We start from the raw sequence: 18398 nt of genomic DNA, 5'->3' as shown, positions 1-18398 counted from the left end.
ATGGCAAGCCGTTTTAACAGAAATTTGGTTTCGTCTGACTATCCGTAATTACGTTCCAGATATCTGAAAATGCATTTTGACTAGACAAAACTACATTTTGACTATCCGGAATGGTAATTTAAGATATCTGCATTTACATTTTGACTAGTAAGAATAATAATTCAAGATATCTTCAATTACATTTTGACTAGTCAAAATTTCTTTCAAGATATCTTGAATTTATGTTAAAACGGCTTGCCATAGACAAAACTAAATTAGAGATATCTAGAATTATAATTTTGACTAGTCAAAATTCCTTTTACGATATCTCTAAATGAATTAGATATCTTGAATTATTCAACTTTTCTATTTAAGATATCTTAAATCAACATTCTGACTAGTCAGAATGACATTCCTGATATCTTGAATTGGCATTCTGTCTAGTCAAAGCGTCACTGATTTACGTGGCAATTTGAAAGTTTAATAAAACAATGAAAAATAGAAAACGAAAAAAGATGTTTAAAAATGCACAACTTTCATGTTGAAAATGGATTGACAAAACAGTTTTAGCTTTTCAAAGCTGTTTTTAAATGCATTCAGTTCCTCGGAAATGAATAAACAGAATAATTTTTTTGCAGATATTTTTAGCAGTCTTATAGTTCATGAAGTTTTGCGTTCTCAAAATTGCAGAGCTCTTTCTAATTTGTGGCATTTATGGACAATTTTGTGCAGGAAACATAAAATTCTACAGGCAACTGTTTGGACAGCACAAAGGGGCTTCCATGTCATTCTTAATTCAGATATCTAAAATTGTCATTTTGACTAGTGATAATTACGTTCAAGATATCTTAAATCGTAATTCCGGATACGTGTCTCGTCAAATTACAAATCCAGTGACGTCATTTGAGATATCTTGAAAGAAATTTTGACTAGTCAAAATGTAATTGAAGATATCTTGAATTATTATTCTTACTAGTCAAAATGTAAATGCAGATATCTTAAATTACCATTCCGGATAGTCAAAATGTAGTTTTGTCTAGTCAAAATGCATTTTCAGATATCTGGAACGTAATTACGGATAGTCAGACGAAACCAAATTTCTGTTAAAACGGCTTGCCATAGGGGCTTTGAGGTCAGGATGTCTGATTTTGACCCACAGCGGCTGCCTGTAGCGAACCGGGCACTGGGCCAGCCTGATGAAGTTAAAGTTCAGAAGTTCTCCCTGAATCTGAACCATTTCTGTGTTTAGGGGCAAGGAGAACAATTACGGAAAAAACAGTTTTCCTAATTTCAACGTGAGACCTACGTTTTTATTCACAAACAAAGTATGTGGAAGTATAACTATTTGTGCCCATAATTTGATAGAGGGCGCAGATCCGCCCTCCTCATCCTTACCATGGGCCTGGTGTCTTAACATGGAGACAGAGGCACTCAGTTATTATTAGACTGAAAGTAGCCAGACTCATTTGTTTTTACTAAATTGTTTGCTGCTAAATAATATCATTTCAATCTACATATACAGATATTATGGAGGTTATAGCCATAGCTAAATACTATTGTTGAGTGCAGGGTGCCACAACACCATATCTGATTTTCCCTAAGCTGCCTCTTTAAGCTTACGTCTGATAAAATATACGGTTAAGCACACCTAATAAAAGGCAAATAAACACATCATGATATGATGCTCACAGATCTGACTTTTTTTTAAAGCCACCTCGAATATATATCTGGGGATATAGCTAAAATATCCCCAGTCTGAATCCAGTTTAAGTTCATTGCTCAAGCCAACTGTCCAAAGGATGTCTTTCTCCGAGGCAATTTGACATGATGGGTTCTCCCTGTGTAGAGAGCCCATGTCTGTAAATGGAACTACAAATTCTGTGCATATTTTAGGACTATGAGAACTCAAAAAGAAGCTCCAGAGAAACATACGAACTCCATCCAGAAAGACACCAAGCCACAATTCAAACCCATGACCTTCTTGCTGCAAGGCAACAGAGTTTGCAATTGCAGTTCAATGCAGCCTGTGGGCAAAAACAACTTATAAAGATTTAAAATTAATGAAGAATTGTTTATCCTTAGTTGTTTCTTAATAAAGGGAGTTTATTAAGGGAGTATGCAATTTCATAAGAGAAACCCTCCTGATCCATAGAAAGACAGCTGCTTGAAGTAAGATATAGTTCACCTACCTCCAGCAGTATGGTGCCAGATCAAAAACACTGTTGAGTCTCAGCAACAGCAGTGACAGTGAGCTGGTAATATCATTTGATGCTTCTCAGCAGGACCTCTGTTTTGACTCTTTACCAAGATATAACCTAAATACAGTTTAATTCCAAGGAATCAAGCTGTATTTGCAGTCCAAATACAGCCAACTCCCCCACTATAGTTTTAAAGTGGAGGAGTTTAACTTTCATAATGTTGACATTGAAAGTGTTATGTCTAATCATTTTTAAAATAGCCTTTGAGTTTAATCTAACCAAGTACTCTACCCTTCACTATTGGAACACTATTTCACTATAGTGTTCCATTTTTAATTTCCCCAGTGTCTCAAAAACACATAATAGAATGCTTTAATTTCTGTGGAAAAAGTTAAACTTATATTAAAAGATCCATCCATCCATCCATCCATCCATCCATCCATCCATCCATCCATCCATCCATCCATCCATCCATCCATCCATCCATCCATCCATACATACATACATACATACATACATACATACATACATACATATATACACCATTGTTCCTAGAGGGCTTAAAAGGGGTGCTCAGGTGAGAGGCAGGGTCACCCTGGACAGGTCGCCAGTCTGTTGCAGGGCAACACAGACAGGACAAACAACCATGCACACACACTCACACCTATCGAGAACTTAGAGAGACCAATTAACTTCACAGTCATGTTTTTGAACTGTCGAAGGAAGCCTGAGTACCTGGAGAGAACCCAACATGCACAGGGAGAACATGCAAACTTCATGCAGAAAGACCCCAGGCTGGGAATCGAACCCAGGACCTTCTTGCTGCAAGGCAATGGTGCTACCACTGTGCAAAATGAGTTAATATTAAGCTAGAGCAGGTGCTAAAATCTTACAGTTTGAAGCAGTGGTTGTTAAAAGCCACTTATCAGTCATAATCTACATGGTTCCATATATCAAGATCCTTCTTAAAAAAAAAAAAAAGCTTCGAGTTTCTGTTAAAATCAACTTTGAGGTGAACAAGATTCCTGTGAAGTTGTGACGAATTTCCACAGTTCTAAATAGGTGTTATTTACCCACAACTTGCCCCCAGATCAGTTTTGTTGAACAATAACACAGTGATGGATCTAGAATATTTTCCATAGGTTGGGGCAGGGAGAAAACATTGGGCCTCCTTTGCAAAGTACGTAAAAATTATTTATATGTAAATGGAGTTAAGAAAATTCAAACAAAGCAAACATCCATTATTTGTTGTCTCATTTTCTCATAACCCCATTTTGAGTGTTTTTCTAGTGTTGCCATGTTGCCTATTGGGTGTGTGTAATTAATTAGGCTTACTTAAAAACTGTTGTCAAAATTTGTGCAGAATTTTTAGTGTGCCACCATCGGGAGCAACATATTAGACCAAGCCTACTGCAATATTTAAAAAGCATTAAGAGCAGTTTCTTTCTCATTCCTGGACCTATCAGCTCATATTCTACTCATATTACTGTTTTTCTTTCTTGCATACAACCCTGTCAGGCAAAAAAATCAGGCCCACGACCAACACTATTCAAACCTGGCCAGATGGGGTTCTGGCTAAGCTGCAGGACTGTTTTGCACACGTCTAATGGAACATAAATGCACATCAGTCCCTGGAAGAATACACAGATGCTGTACTGTGTTGTATCAAAAATTACACTGAAAATATGACTGCATGCAAAAACATAAAAATTTATCCAACTGAAAACCATGGATGAGCAATGAAGTCCAGCATCCTTTGAAAGCCAGAAATGCAGATTTCAAATCTAGAGACAGAGCCTGCTACTACTAAAGCAGCATCAAGACTGCAAAAGCAGGCGTACAATATCAACCAAACTACACTCACCAGCCTCTTTACTAGATACACCTGCTAATACCAGGTTGAACCCTCTTTTGCCTTCAGAACTGCCTTAATGACTCACGGTACTGCAAGCATCCCTCAGAGAGTCTGGTCCATATTGGCATGAAAGCATCCCGCAGTTGCTGCAGATTTGTCAGCTGTATATCCATGATATGACTTTTCCGTTCCATTTCATCCCAAAGGTGCTCTATTGGATTGAGATCTGGTGACTGTGGAGATCATTCGAATACAGTGAACTCATTTTCATGTTCAAGAAACCAGTCTAAGATGATTTGCGGTTTGTGATATGTACAGGGTTATTGTGCTGGAAATAGCCATCAAAAGATGGGTACACTGTGATCATAAAGGACATGGACATGGTTAGCAGACTTTGACATGATGCGAAATGCAGAAAGACCCCAGGATCAGGATTAGCATCACTACTGGGTCCAAAGTGTGCCAGGAAAATATCCCCCACACAATTGCACCTCCACCAGTCTGAACCGTTGATACAAGGCAGGATAGCTTCCCCGGATCCCCCACTCCACACCCTGGCAGTCTACTCATCCTACTACAGTCATCCTACAGACTCCAATAACGCCACCATATAATTTGCTGATGTCACGACATTGCAACAGTTTTAACATGCATAACATATTGATTCATCCGTTTTCTAACATTCTTGTTCCTAGTGGGGTCAGGAGATGCATAACACATATGCTGTAGTTTTAAATGGCTGTAGTTCTACATGTTGTAAGTTATTTCAATGTTATTGCTTTTAAAGATTGTTTTTTTATAAACAAGGAAAGGTCCAGTTCTACAGGACCAACTCAAAAAAAGACAAGAAGTTCAATGAGCTCTAATTTAAAATAGGACATTCCCAAATAGGTTGTCATACTCCACATTATAGCGGAGTATGACAACCACATGCCCATAGACAAACAGTGAGAACGGTCTATGTTGGTTTCACATTTTAATAACATATTTGTTTAAATAAAAACTTTGTCTGATTAATTTTCAAATTGTAAAATATGGTCTACTTCCTAAATAAAAACTTTAATAATCACTGTCTCATTCACTGTCAAATGATTTCCAGCACAACCATGTGATATCAGTAGAGTGTACGTGTAAAAGGAATGAAACTACAATGACTCATTTGTCTCAAGGTTTTAAGCTTCCAAGCTGTTTACAACAAATGTACTTTCAGCCTGCCTTCAACATCCCTGTTCTTTTGGCATCTGCTGAGCACGCTCTCTGTTCTCAGAAACATGCACTGTCCACGCGTCGGTTCCGTGTGTTGATTGGCTACACCCGAGACAAACAAAGATTTTCAACCAATAGGAACAGTGTGCACGCGCTGAGCCATTTCTTCCATCCTTGGCAGCACATGCTCAGCTGGGGCGCGTCATATAAAACCTCTGCGCTCTTTGTTTACAGTAAAGGGAAGTGAATATTGTAGCACAGTGTTCTATTACGTTCAAGCGCTTTTATTAAAAAAAGTACACGTTAACAGCATCGACTATTACTAGGGTCGCAGTTATGGTGGCAATGACGAAGAAGGTGAAAACCTTCCAAATCACTTTATCGGATTCAAACAAGTCCTTTTACTGCGGCGGGGACAAGGTGTGTGGCCGAGTTGAAGTCGAGGTGAGCGAGGTGACTCGGGTGTCTGCACTGAAGATCCTGGCTCTGGGCTGCGCCAAAGTGGAGTACGCTAAAGGAAAGCAGCGGTGTCGCCAGGAGGCTGAGTACTTACGCTATGAAGAGGTCCTGCAGCTGAGCGAACAGCCCACAGGTTCGGCTTTCCTCACTTTTCTATGTTAATTTATTATTTTACATATTCCAGGGGAACAGCAAACATTGAACTTTAAATGTAGCTGTTTTTTTTTCTTCACTACTTTTTTAAGTAGTGAAGAAAAAAAGCCATGATTACAAAGTTAACTTTATGTATGCCCCTCTCTGCCAAAGAAGGAAATATTATTTAATTTAACACTGTGGCGTTAAATAATGTATATATTTCACACCCGAACATAAACTTTTATTGTGAAGGTGAGGTGAGAAGACACCAACGGTTTTACTTCATTCTAGTTTTGGTTTGGATCGGAAGACATTGAGAATAAAACTAGACTCAAAATATATTTTTGCCTTTTTCTACTGACTTTCACAACTCCACCTTGTATTGAAACAAATATTTTCTCAGTATAGAATTATTAAAATTTCTTTAAAACTTCTCTTTATAGATTCCGATGGCTCAGTTGTTTTAAGGCCTGGTAATAAATATGAGTACAAGTTTGAATTTGATCTTCCTCAGCATGGGTAAGAGTCTCAGAATTCACATTTATTTACATAGAGTAACATCTCTGTCCACAGAGCTTGCCTTTTGAAATGCTAATTTCTCTACTCACAGGCAGCTGGTGTCTTCATACAAGGGGAAGTTTGGTTATGTCCACTATTATATAAAGGCCTTGATGGAGAGGCCACAGCAACCTACTCTGGAGTGCAAGAAATGCTTTGAGGTGGAGGAACCTCTGGACGTCAACACACCAGACCTGCTGGTAAGTTGGCCTGAAGTAAGATATGTTTTGCAACCATCAAAGTCAAATATAATCCACAAATTGCACATCTTTTCAGTCAGTTTCAATTGAAGAATGTATTTTCTTCTTTTAAATAGTATGAAATATCCCTGTCAAGACTAAATTTAGTAATGGTAGAAAAGCTATTACCAAATGCTACAATATCAGTATATTTGCGGAAAACCCAAATTTTCTGACCTGATACAGTAGTAGCAAGATGGATGTTGTCCAGTGTATTGTAAGATAAAAAAAACGATGCATGTAAAAATTGGTGGATACATAAAGCTTAAAAAAGGCTTCACTTAAACATATGTTGAAGCCTTTATATTATAACAGTGTGAAATTCAAATTTTCAGACAGTTTTAAAAGTGTCCTATATATCGAAATATAGAAATATATCATCTATATATACCTAGCCTGCTTACTGCTCCACCTAAAAATGGTGCCCCTTGCAAAGACTGTTAATGACGTAGATGGAGGAGAACGTTCCTGTGCAGCTAAAAACATTGAATAAGATCTGGAGGAGGTGACCAATCCTTAGCATTAAGTCGGCTACAAGTTTAAGATTGATGTCTCACAGGTGAGCCAGAAGTTACAACTGTTGACTACATATTGAACAGAGACCATTTAAATGTTAGAAGAACAGATATTGGAATAGAAAGCTTCATGCACACGGACCTGGAAATGCTAACTGCAGTGTTGACTGCTAAGAGATTTTTTCAAATGTGTCTACATTTACAGATCTTTAGATATTTTTATGGTGAATATATCTACCAACATAAGAAATAAATAATACGCATGGATAGGTTCAAAAATATTCATATCTCTGGAAGATTTAATAACTCTTACTTTCTCCACCGACCCTCAACAAGTTTTGTTGTTTTCTCTGCTCTTCATCAGCGTTGTTCTTCAGCTCGCTGCCTCTGCTGTGTTATGGTGTAATGCAGTGGATTTCAGTCTGATTTGGTCATTTCTTCTGGATCCCATCTAGCATTCATTCAGGTCACTTTCTTTGAAAGCCTACTAGCACAAGTGCAAACTGCAGATTGCCATGTTAGTTTGACATACTGCCTTCCTACCTGGTGAATCTCACCTAAGTTTAAAATCCGTTTTTATTTTCTGTTGTTTTTTTCCCCTCACCATGTCCAGATCAATTGCAGCCTGAACAGCCACACATAAACAACTTGAGAGAACAAAACCTCCTTGAGCTCAGGAGTCAGACTGTAGCCGGTGGGCTCCGTTCTCTGCTCTTTTCCAGTTACGTCATGAAACTACATGTCTTAAATCTTATTCAAAACATTCGCTGGCTTAAAAGAAACCAAATGTAGCAACCAGATTTACAGTTTGGGCTCAGAAAATATTTTTGTACCATTTTAAGGAACTTTAAATAGGCATTTTAAGCATATCTGTACAAAATCCATGAGAATTAATTTATTATAAAGTTACCAGTAGAAATGATTTGTGTTTTCTTGTGTGACATTAGTCTCCCACAGGTGGCACAAAGGAGAAGAAGGTCACCTGCATGTTCATCCCTGACGGTCAGGTGTCGCTGAATGCAAAAATTGACCGGCGTGGATTCTGCGAGGGCGAAGACATTTGTATCAATGCAAAGTTTGAGAACACTTGTTCGCGCATTGTGGTGCCCAAGGCTGCCATCATCGCCAAACATACGTACCAGGCCAATGGCCGAACCAAGATCTTCCGTCAGAAGCTTTCTTCGGTGCGTGGAAACCACATTATCTCAGGCATGTGTGATGCCTGGCAGGGAAAGACTATCAGAGTGCCAAAGATCAAACCGTCCATGCTTGACTGCAACATCATTCGTGTGGAATATGCACTAATGGTAAGTCTGCTGTGCCAGTCTGAGTGCTACTCGCGTGCTTTTGTGGGAGAACGTTCCTAATCTTTGCCTACCTCATTCATTTGGCAGATTTATGTCCACATCCCAGGTAGTGAGAAGCTAATTCTAGAGCTACCTCTGGTTATTGGAACTGCTGGTCTTGGTAGCCGCAGCAACAGTGTTAGCAGCCAAGAGGGTTCAGTCAGCAATGCGTCTCAGAGTTGGGTGTCCCTCAGGATGCCTTCTGAGCCTCCAAGTTACTGTGACATCACTAAGGATTGCCGCTTGGACCAGCCTCTGACCCCGCTGCTGGACGATGTGGACTGTGACGACAGCCCCATCTTCATGAATGCACCCAACTTCCAGTTTCCATCACCTTCAATATGTCTTGAGGTAGGCATCTCAAGACAAGTTGGTTTGCTTAGTGACATCATTAGACATTGATGCCTGATATTCAGTGCTCTATTCAAGAGCCACAGTTGCAGCTATAATTATATAATAGATTTATCAAATGTCGTGTTTATATTTTGGAAAATTTATGCACACAATTACAGCAATGTGCAATGTGATTGTTTGCAACGGCACTATGAACGAACTCTTCTCTTTTTAAAGTACGATGTTACTTTGCTTTCCCAGTGAACCCTCATTTTTCGCGGGGGTTGTGTTCCTAAAAAACCCGTGATAGGCGAAATCCGTGAAGTAGTTACATTTATTTTTTTTACAATTATTACACAGCATAAAAAAACTAGATTGAAACTAAAGAACAAAATCTGTTTTCAGGCTCAGGCATTTTTATCAAACAAATATAACGCTTTCTTACAAATAACTACAGTAAAATAATAATTTTAATTATCAATACGAAGTACAGTAGGACAAATTGTGATACGTGTATTTCATGTATTTCATTGTGACTGCGGCCTGACTCTGCTTTGCAGGGTCTTTTTCTTCTGAAGCCTGTGTGCAGGTGTGTTTTTTTCAAGAGAACATAGTTATCAGTAGTTGTTGCTCTTTTTTCGTCTGGGCAAAAATATTTGCTAAAAATTGCTAAAAATGTATTTAAATATATATTAGATATATTTAAATACCGTAACGTTATTGGCACATCATGGTGTTTGAGAAGAAGCGTGGAGACTGTTTAGCCGATCAGGACGCAGCACACAATGCACTGTGAGAAAAAAACTGCACAAAAGAATCCACGAAGCATCGAGGGCGTGAAAGGTGAACCACGTTACAGCGAGGGTTCACTGTATCTCTTGTTAGCAAGCCAAGTGTTTGCTAATAGTTTCTAAATGTAACATAATCAAATCATGGACTATCTGTTAAAAAGTAGCAAAGGTTATAAGAACGCTAGAGGCATTGCTGATTCCAGTGGCCTTGGTAATGATTTAAACTGTAATTTCCTCCAGGAGGCCCAACTTAGCCTGACTCAGACTAACAGATATCATATATCTGTAGCTAAAGCAACAATGCTGAAATGTTGCAGCAGTGTTGAACCCTTCATTTGCAAAAACTAGCCAATAAAATGTGACCTTGATGTGTGACTTGAACATCACAAATACGTGAAATGAAATGTATGGAGGAACGATCCTGCCAAGATTAGCAATAAAAATAGAAATAAATCACTGGCTCATCTTAGTTCATCTTAATCTTTCTCCCAAAAATTAAAGAGAACTTTCCCAACTTATTAGATCATAAATCTTGACATAAAGTGGATTTAAAAAAAAATAAATCATTTTCTATAGTATTAATTTACATTATCATTATTTTCTAAATATATCTATTATTGTTCTATTAATTAATTTCAGTTTGTTATTTCATATTTTGTAATCATTTAATAAAATGTTTGTATTCTCATTTTTTTTCAAAGCCTTAATTTGGAAAAGCTCTTATTTTTACTTATGGAGTGTAATTTTTGCCACCTTAATTACTTTATCAGTTCATTCCCTTACAATTTTATTGCAGTTTTCTCAGGAAATGTCCATATCGACTACTAAAAATTGGTTACTTTTCATTACTCTGAAAAGAGATGAAAAACAGGAGAAGGAAAAAGTGGATGCAAGAAAAAAAGAATTCACAAAAAAGAAGCAGTCCAAAAACTGGGAAAAGAGACAAATTCTTTCAAAGTGATAGTTTAGATTATCTCCCTGCAAGTTCAGCAAAGATCTCAGCATTATAACTACTAAAGAATTTATTTCAACAAAGTTGACGAAAGGAACGTAGAGGAGAAGAGAGAGAACAACAAACAGTAGATCACAGAAATAAAAGACGAGCCACAGTTGCAGCTATGATAAGCAACAGGCAGAAAGGAACAGTAATTAATGTGTTAAACAAAAGTAAAAATAGGACAACATCCACATTTAATTTCACAAGTTGTACCTTGAAAAGTTTTTCATGCTTCCGTTTTTCTTAATTCCATTTGTTTTGAAGTAGAAGAGGTGAAGGAGAGAAAACCAAAAGATTGAATAACAACTAGGAAGGAAAAAAGAGACATTAGACCTGCCCTCTAAAAAGTATAAGTTCCGCCAATACTTCCCAAATTCACTTTCTAAAAATGGATATTGTCTTTTTCAAAATAAAGGTGAATTCACCTTTTTTTAAAACGTAAATTTCAGGCTCTGCTCTTTGATGAGGTCAAACACAGTTAAACCAGAACTAAACTGCTTATTTCTTATTTTTCCAGACAGAGGAAGAGTGCAATGGGAATTCAGTCATGCTTCCTGTCTGCTGAAGCTCATCAGTGGGGATCCTGGAGATGAAGTCACTGACTGTTCTTCAAAGGCACTACAATGGAGTTGAGTTGCCCACACCAGATGAAATTGGTGGTGGATGTAAAGCCAGGGATGTAAAGATAAAGATTCTGGCTTATTGCCATGCTTCATCACCTTATGTTGATCCAAAATCTTCCTTCTGGTGCTTGTTGGGCAATATGGCCTGAGGTCAGAGATTCTGTGGCACATTACATTTTTGAGTAAGCTGTTCCTTCTTAAGACTGTGGGGGATGTTTTCTTTTAATCATGAGTCTCTGTCATTCCAATCAAGTCTTGGATTTTTAAGAGAATTTAGAGGAAGGTTCCTATAAACCTTCCTCGCAATACTGAGGAGGAAGGTTTAGGGGAACCTTTGTATCGCAGTACTGAGAAGAATTTATTGGGACCAAATTTAACAGGTAAAAGAACCATAAACATCATTCTTTTTTCCATGTATGCCAGTGTTTTGAGTATCCACTTAAGCCACATTTATGCTACAACTCTTTGACTCAATCTTGTTTGATGCTTGTTGGTTTTTGATGTAAAAGTAAAAATATTTCCTGGGAAAATATCCACCTTGTTTAAAAAATGTCTATATTTGACTTCCATTTAACATTGCAAGTGCCAAACTTCATTCAAATGGCAACATACCCAGCTTGTTTCCTTGTAAAAGCACCTTATGTGAACACAAGCTTTGTATAAAATATGCAGCTGTCTGAGAATACATTTCACAGTAACATCTACTTTCTTCTCATTATTTAATTTCTGAACTTTCAGGGCCCAAAATGAGTTTGTTGTGTAAGACTATTTGCAATGCTTTATCTCGACATGAGTTATTTTTGTATGGAACCCTATGGGTCATTTTTTTGAATAAAGAAATGTCTAAAATGAGGCAGAATTTCTGCTCTTCAACATATCTGAAAGTTTTTGTTTCAGTTTCACCTTTGAAGAGTTGATCACTCTACACTAAATTCACGTCAACTTCAAAAATTGTCTATACCGGCGGTTTTCAAAGTGTGAGGCGCGCCTCCCCTGGGGGGCGCCAGAGCACATTAGGGGAGGCGCGGTGCGAGGGAAAAAATAAACCGAAGAAGAAGCTGTCCGCTTGTGAGGAAAAAAATGGACAAATTATTAGTAAACGTGCTCATCCCCTTCACTTCAACCTATCTCTGCGAATGTGGGTTTTCCGCACTCGCAATGATAAAAAGCAAATCCGGGTCAAGGCTGCTGGTTGAAGATGATCTGCGGTTATACCGCTCCACAGTGCAACCCCGCATTAACCGGATTTGCGCATCAAAAGCACAAGCACATTGTTCCCACTAAAACTAAGGTGAGTTGAACAGTAATGTTGCCATGTTGACAATTTAGTTAAAATCATAAATAAAATGAGTTACACATGATTCAGGACCGTGATAGAAAAAGAAAGGGTGCGCATAGCGTGCGTAAATGTTTTTTCCTTTGTATGCCTTCGTTCTTTCATACAGCACGCTCTTTTAGCTCGAGATAAATTGTTTAAGCCACCTGCCCCTGACTTTCCAGAGAATCCATCACTCTGCGTTTCTGAGATCTGAAACAGGGGTCCAGATATTATCTTTACACCCGTCTTCCTCCAGAATGTGTCTGGCCCCCGGCACTGCAGAACAGGACATTACCTGTCCGGATCACTACAAGAAAATTGACAAAAAACAGAAATATGAAATACAGTGGTCCTAATTCAAACCTCAGACTGAAATTTTTTTTGGTTGCAAGTCACTTAAGTATCTTTTAAATACCAGATCTCTCTGTGCTAAAGCTCTATTAATTAATGATTTTGTCACTGAGTAAAATGTTGATGTTATGTTTCTGACAGAAATATGGCTGAATGACAATAATGACCAAATTGTACTAATTGAATCAGCGCCTCCTAACTACAATTTTTTAAGTGAGAAAAGAAAACATAAAAAAGGAGGAGGCGTGGCTGCAATATCTAAGAAAACCATAACTGTAGTAAAATCTCTTTGGGTCATTTCAGTTCTTTGAGTATCTTGGAATTCAGGTTGAAGGCTTCAAACAAACTTTGACACTAACTTTATACAAAACTCCAACATACGTGGAAAATTTCTTTACTTACTTGAATGATCTATCAATCATATGCATTGATTATGATTGCTTAATAATTGTTGGTAATTTCAACATTCATGTGGACAAACCCCAAGACAGAGGGGCAAAAAAGCTTTTAATATTTTAGAAAATTTTGGTTTAACACAACATGTCAAACAAGCAACACACACTCAAGGACACACACTGGACCTGGTTATCAGTAAGGGTGTGAATATTTCTAATGTCTCTGTAACTGATGTCGCTCTGTTGGATCACTTTGAAAGTTGTTTATTGTTTGACCCGCTTGGACAAACAGCTGCTGTCACAAAACGTTCTTTCACAGAAAACATTTAATCAAATCTACTCTTCTTCCTCACCCTTAACTGTAATGATGTAGATAAGTTGGTAGATAATTTTCAGTTTATAGTTTCATATATCATTGATTCTATTGGCCCAATTAAAGTAAAGGTGTCTGGTAGGAAGAAATCTCCATGGAGAAAAGCACAAACAGTTTGGTCTGCAAGACAACACTGCTGCAGGACAGAACCAAAATGGCGTAAAACTCAACTTTACGTTCATAATGACATCTATAAAGAAAGACTACGTAACTATCACTTAACACTAAAACATGCAAGGGAGGCTTTCTTTGCAGATGTCATAAACAAAAACATCAACAATGCTCGAACTTTATTTGCAACAGTTGACAGGCTCACAAACCCTCTTGTGACGTTACCACCTGAACTCAATCTAATGCTGATGGAACAAGTTTTCCAGCTTCTTTTCAGAGAAAATTCAAAAAAATCAGAGGATTAATCTGCACATCAACTCTAAAGCCAAAACCACTGCTGTACCCAAACAAAACAAATACAGAAAAAATGACCCATTTTCAACTACTTAATTATAAAACCCTAGAAGAAATTATAGGTCAATTAAATTCAAGCTCCTACTGTCTGGATGTCCTACCCACACATTTCTTTAAGAAAGTCCTGCCTGTTATTGTTACTGATCTGATCCAAATAGTAACTCATCGCTCACATCAGGCATTTTCCCCCAGGCTTTGAAAACAGCAGTTATCAAACCACGAAACAATCTGGACAGAACTACTGCAGAATTACAGGCCGACCTCTGACCTCACATTCATCAGCAAAGTTATTGAAAAAAATGTTTTTTAAACAATTAAATAGTTTCCTCATGATGACCAACTGCTTTGACTCTTTCCAATCAGGTTTCCGTGCTCACGGACACTGGCCTAGTCAAAGTATTCAATGACTGAACTGTCTGTATTTATACAGACAGTGGGAGAACCACAGTGCTGGTTCTGTTGGACCTCAGTGCAGCTTTTGACATATTACTGAATCGACTGGAGAGTTGGGTCGGACTCTCCGGTTCGGTGCTCGACTGGTTTAAATCTTACATAAAGAACAGGGATTTCTTTGTTTCAGTGGTCACATGTGGGGTACCCCAAGGTTCAATCCTAGGACCCCTCTTATTCAATACTTATATTCTCCCACTAGCTCAGGTTATAACAGGAAATAATATTAGCTACCATAACTATGCAGATGATACTCAACTCTACTTTACGATTTCACCAGGTGACCTTTGACCCCATCCAATCGCTGAATAAATGCTTAGAACAGATAAGTGTTCGAAGCATTTATCTTTCTCCAGCTGAAAAGAAACAAAACTGAAGTCATTATTTTTGGACCTAAAGAAACGATCTAGAGCTACAGATCTTGAGCTACAGATCTAGAGCTATAGATCTATCTTTATAGATCTATAGTCAATGCACAGCTTCAGCTATTACAACTAAAAACTAGTGATCAGCCCGAAACCTGGGAGTCGTGATGGACTCGGACCTGAACATTGCGAGCCACATAAAGACAATTACAAGTCGGCCTTCTATCACCTGAAGAACATCTCCAAGATTAGAGGACTAATGTGCGTTTATCTTTAGTCGCATTGATTATTGCAACAGCGTCTTCACAGGCCTGTCCAACAAATCAATCCTCCAGCTGCAGCTGATCCAGAAGCTGCTGCTCCTGTTCTCACTAAAACCAGGAAGATAGAGACATAACAGCAGTTTTAAAGTCCCTCCACTGGCTCCCTGTAGCTCAAAGAATAGACTTTAAAATACTGTTGTTAGTTTATAAATCACTGAAAGGTTTAGCACCACAATACATTAAAGATCTGCTGTTGTTGTATCAACCTTCCAGACCTCTCAGGTTCTGGTTCTAGTTCTGCTCTGCATCCCCAGAACCAGAACCAAAAGAGGAGAAGCAGCTTTCAGCATCTATGCACCAAAAATTTGGAACAAACTTCCAGAAAATGTATTGTTTATTCTATGTTGCATGACTTTGTGTTTTTGTGTTTATGATGTAAAGCACTTTGAAATGCCTTGCTGCTGAAATGTGCTATACAAATAAAATTTGATTGATTGATTGACTGTTCATTTTTTCCAGAGCTGTATATATATGAAACAGAATCAGATTACATCATACCTGCCAACATCTGCTAAAATTTATGAGACACAAGCAGCCGTGGAGTGACACAGTCCTAGTGGGGTCTGCTCACACAGAAATGAAAATAAAATTTACTCAAAACTATGCATTTCATTTGAAGAACATTTAATTAAATTCATAGGATTAATTGACCCAAAACTAATTTATTGTCAAGGCAGAACTTAATTTGAAAATCATACTTAGAATTTGCATTACCATTATTTTTATCTAAACATTATGCAGCTGTTGGTCATCTATGGAAAAGTGAACATTAGGAGTCGGGGTTTAACTATTTCAGTTCACAGTTCATGAAGTAGGTTTGTCATAGTTTCAGAACGAAACACCTTTTTCGTTGCAAAGAAACATTCTTTGACACTAACATTCTGTGCTGTTCTTTAGTTTTACCTTATTTAAGTGACTCCAGAAAGATTTAGGAACGTAATTACAAAACAACACAACAGTCACTAATCAAACTTCAAAACAGAGCAATGAGTAATTAACAGGATCAGACTAACCATTATTTATCCAAATATTTTGCACACTTGCAACATTTTGTACTGAACAACAAAATAATATTCAAATATATAAAGTAAATGCTGTACACAATTTCTATTCATAAATATCACAAACATAATTCGAAATTAAGTACTATATTACCCATTGCAAAAAAATTGCTAAGCATAATATTGTGCATTACAAGTTGCTAACTGAATAAAGGTGCTGATGATAGAGGTAGCCCTTAGCTGGTTAAAAAAAAATCTATATAATTGTCTTTACTGTTTTATTTAGAGGCTGGTTCTAGACTAGATTTACCACAGGGGACATTGTAGTCAGTGTGTTCTTGGGGAACACTTAAAATGAATTACACAAAAAGCACAGGAATATATGATGACATACATACATATATTACTTGTGTCTCCAGAGATTCAGGTTGCAGATTCATGACAACCAGATGTGAAATGTGATTCTATCTCGGGCTAATGTAAATGAATATTTTAGTAATCGAGTAATCTATTGATTATGATTAATCGAGTAATTGGATAAAACAAACATAAGGAAATATAACGTAACAGCAGTATTACTATTGCATATCAATATCAGTCCAATTTTTCAAATTTGAGTTTTTCTAACAATAAATTTTCTGTAGTTTAGAAAATTAACCTGTAACAATAATAGCTCACTTTCTGAGTTAACCTGAAGAAAAGTTGTACAAAAATCTGAAATTATATGAAAGTTAATAATAAAGAGGCATCTTATCAAATACGCACAACAGTTCATCCCTAAAGCTATGGATCTAAAGCACAGCCGCCCACAGTGTTCAGTCTACCTGTTGACCTGTATAAATAATCCCGCAGTGTTCAGTCTACCTGCTGACCTGTATAAATAATCCCGCAGTGTTCAGTCTACCTGTTGACCTGTATAAATAATCCCGCAGTGTTCAGTCTACCTGTTGACCTGTATAAATAATCCCGCAGTGTTCAGTCTACCTGCTCACCCGTATAAATAATCCCGCAGTGTTCAGTCTACCTGCTCACCCGTATAAATAATCCCGCAGTGTTCAGTCTACCTGCTCACCCGTATAAATAATCCCGCAGTGTTCAGTCTACCTGCTAACCTGTATAAATAATCCTGCAGTGTTCAGTCTACCTGCTGACCTGTATAAATAATCCCGCAGTGTTCAGTCTACCTGCTGACCTGTATAAATAATCCCGCAGTGTTCAGTCTACCTGTTGACCTGTATAAATAATCCCACAGTGTTCAGTCTACCTGCTAACCTGTATAAATAATCCCGCAGTGTTCAGTCTACCTGCTAACCTGTATAAATAATCCCACAGTGTTCAGTCTACCTGCTAACCTGTATAAATAATCCCGCAGTGTTCAGTCTACCTGCTGACCTGTATAAATAATCCCGCAGTGTTCAGTCTATCTGCTGACCTGTATAAATAATCCCGCAGTGTTCAGTCTACCTGTTGACCTGTATAAATAATCCCGCAGTGTTCAGTCTACCTGTTGACCTGTATAAATAATCCCGCAGTGTTCAGTCTACCTGTTGACCTGTATAAATAATCCCACAGTGTTCAGTCTATCTGCTGACCTGTATAAATAATCCCACAGTGTTCAGTCTACCTGTTGACCTGTATAAATAATCCCGCAGTGTTCAGTCTACCTGCTGACCTGTATAAATAATCCCGCAGTGTTCAGTCTACCTGCTGACCTGTATAAATAATCCCGCAGTGTTCAGTCTACCTGTTGACCTGTATAAATAATCCCGCAGTGTTCAGTCTACCTGTTGACCTGTATAAATAATCCCGCAGTGTTCAGTCTACCTGTTGACCTGTATAAATAATCCAGCAGTGTTCAGTCTACCTGCTCACCTGTATAAATAATCCCGCAGTGTTCAGTCTACCTGCTTACCTGTATAAATAATCCCGCAGTGTTCAGTCTACCTGTTGACCTGTATAAATAATCCCGCAGTGTTCAGTCTACCTGTTGACCTGTATAAATAATCCCGCAGTGTTCAGTCTACCTGTTGACCTGTATAAATAATCCAGCAGTGTTCAGTCTACCTGCTCACCTGTATAAATAATCCAGCAGTGTTCAGTCTACCTGCTCACCTGTATAAATA

The 18398-nt window shown here is 37.9% G+C and overlaps 1 protein-coding gene across 1 annotated transcript; it reads left to right on the top strand.

Annotated features, from left to right (window-relative positions):
- The first annotated feature begins 5425 nt into the window (after positions 1–5425).
- txnipa (thioredoxin interacting protein a) lies at positions 5426–12111 on the top strand. The gene is made up of 6 exons (XM_055021979.1): positions 5426–5830; positions 6276–6351; positions 6443–6590; positions 8092–8451; positions 8539–8841; positions 11129–12111. The coding sequence occupies exons 1-6, from the start codon at positions 5575–5577 to the stop codon at positions 11174–11176; spliced, it is 1191 nt and encodes a 396-aa protein (XP_054877954.1). The 5' UTR covers positions 5426–5574; the 3' UTR covers positions 11177–12111.
- The last annotated feature ends 6287 nt before the right edge of the window (positions 12112–18398 follow it).

Source organism: Poeciliopsis prolifica, unplaced genomic scaffold (assembly GCF_027474105.1).
Source record: "Poeciliopsis prolifica strain line A6 unplaced genomic scaffold, Auburn_PproV2 SCAFFOLD080, whole genome shotgun sequence".
NCBI classification, from domain to species: Eukaryota; Metazoa; Chordata; class Actinopteri; order Cyprinodontiformes; family Poeciliidae; genus Poeciliopsis; species Poeciliopsis prolifica.
This window is presented reverse-complemented; position numbering and strand designations above follow the sequence as displayed.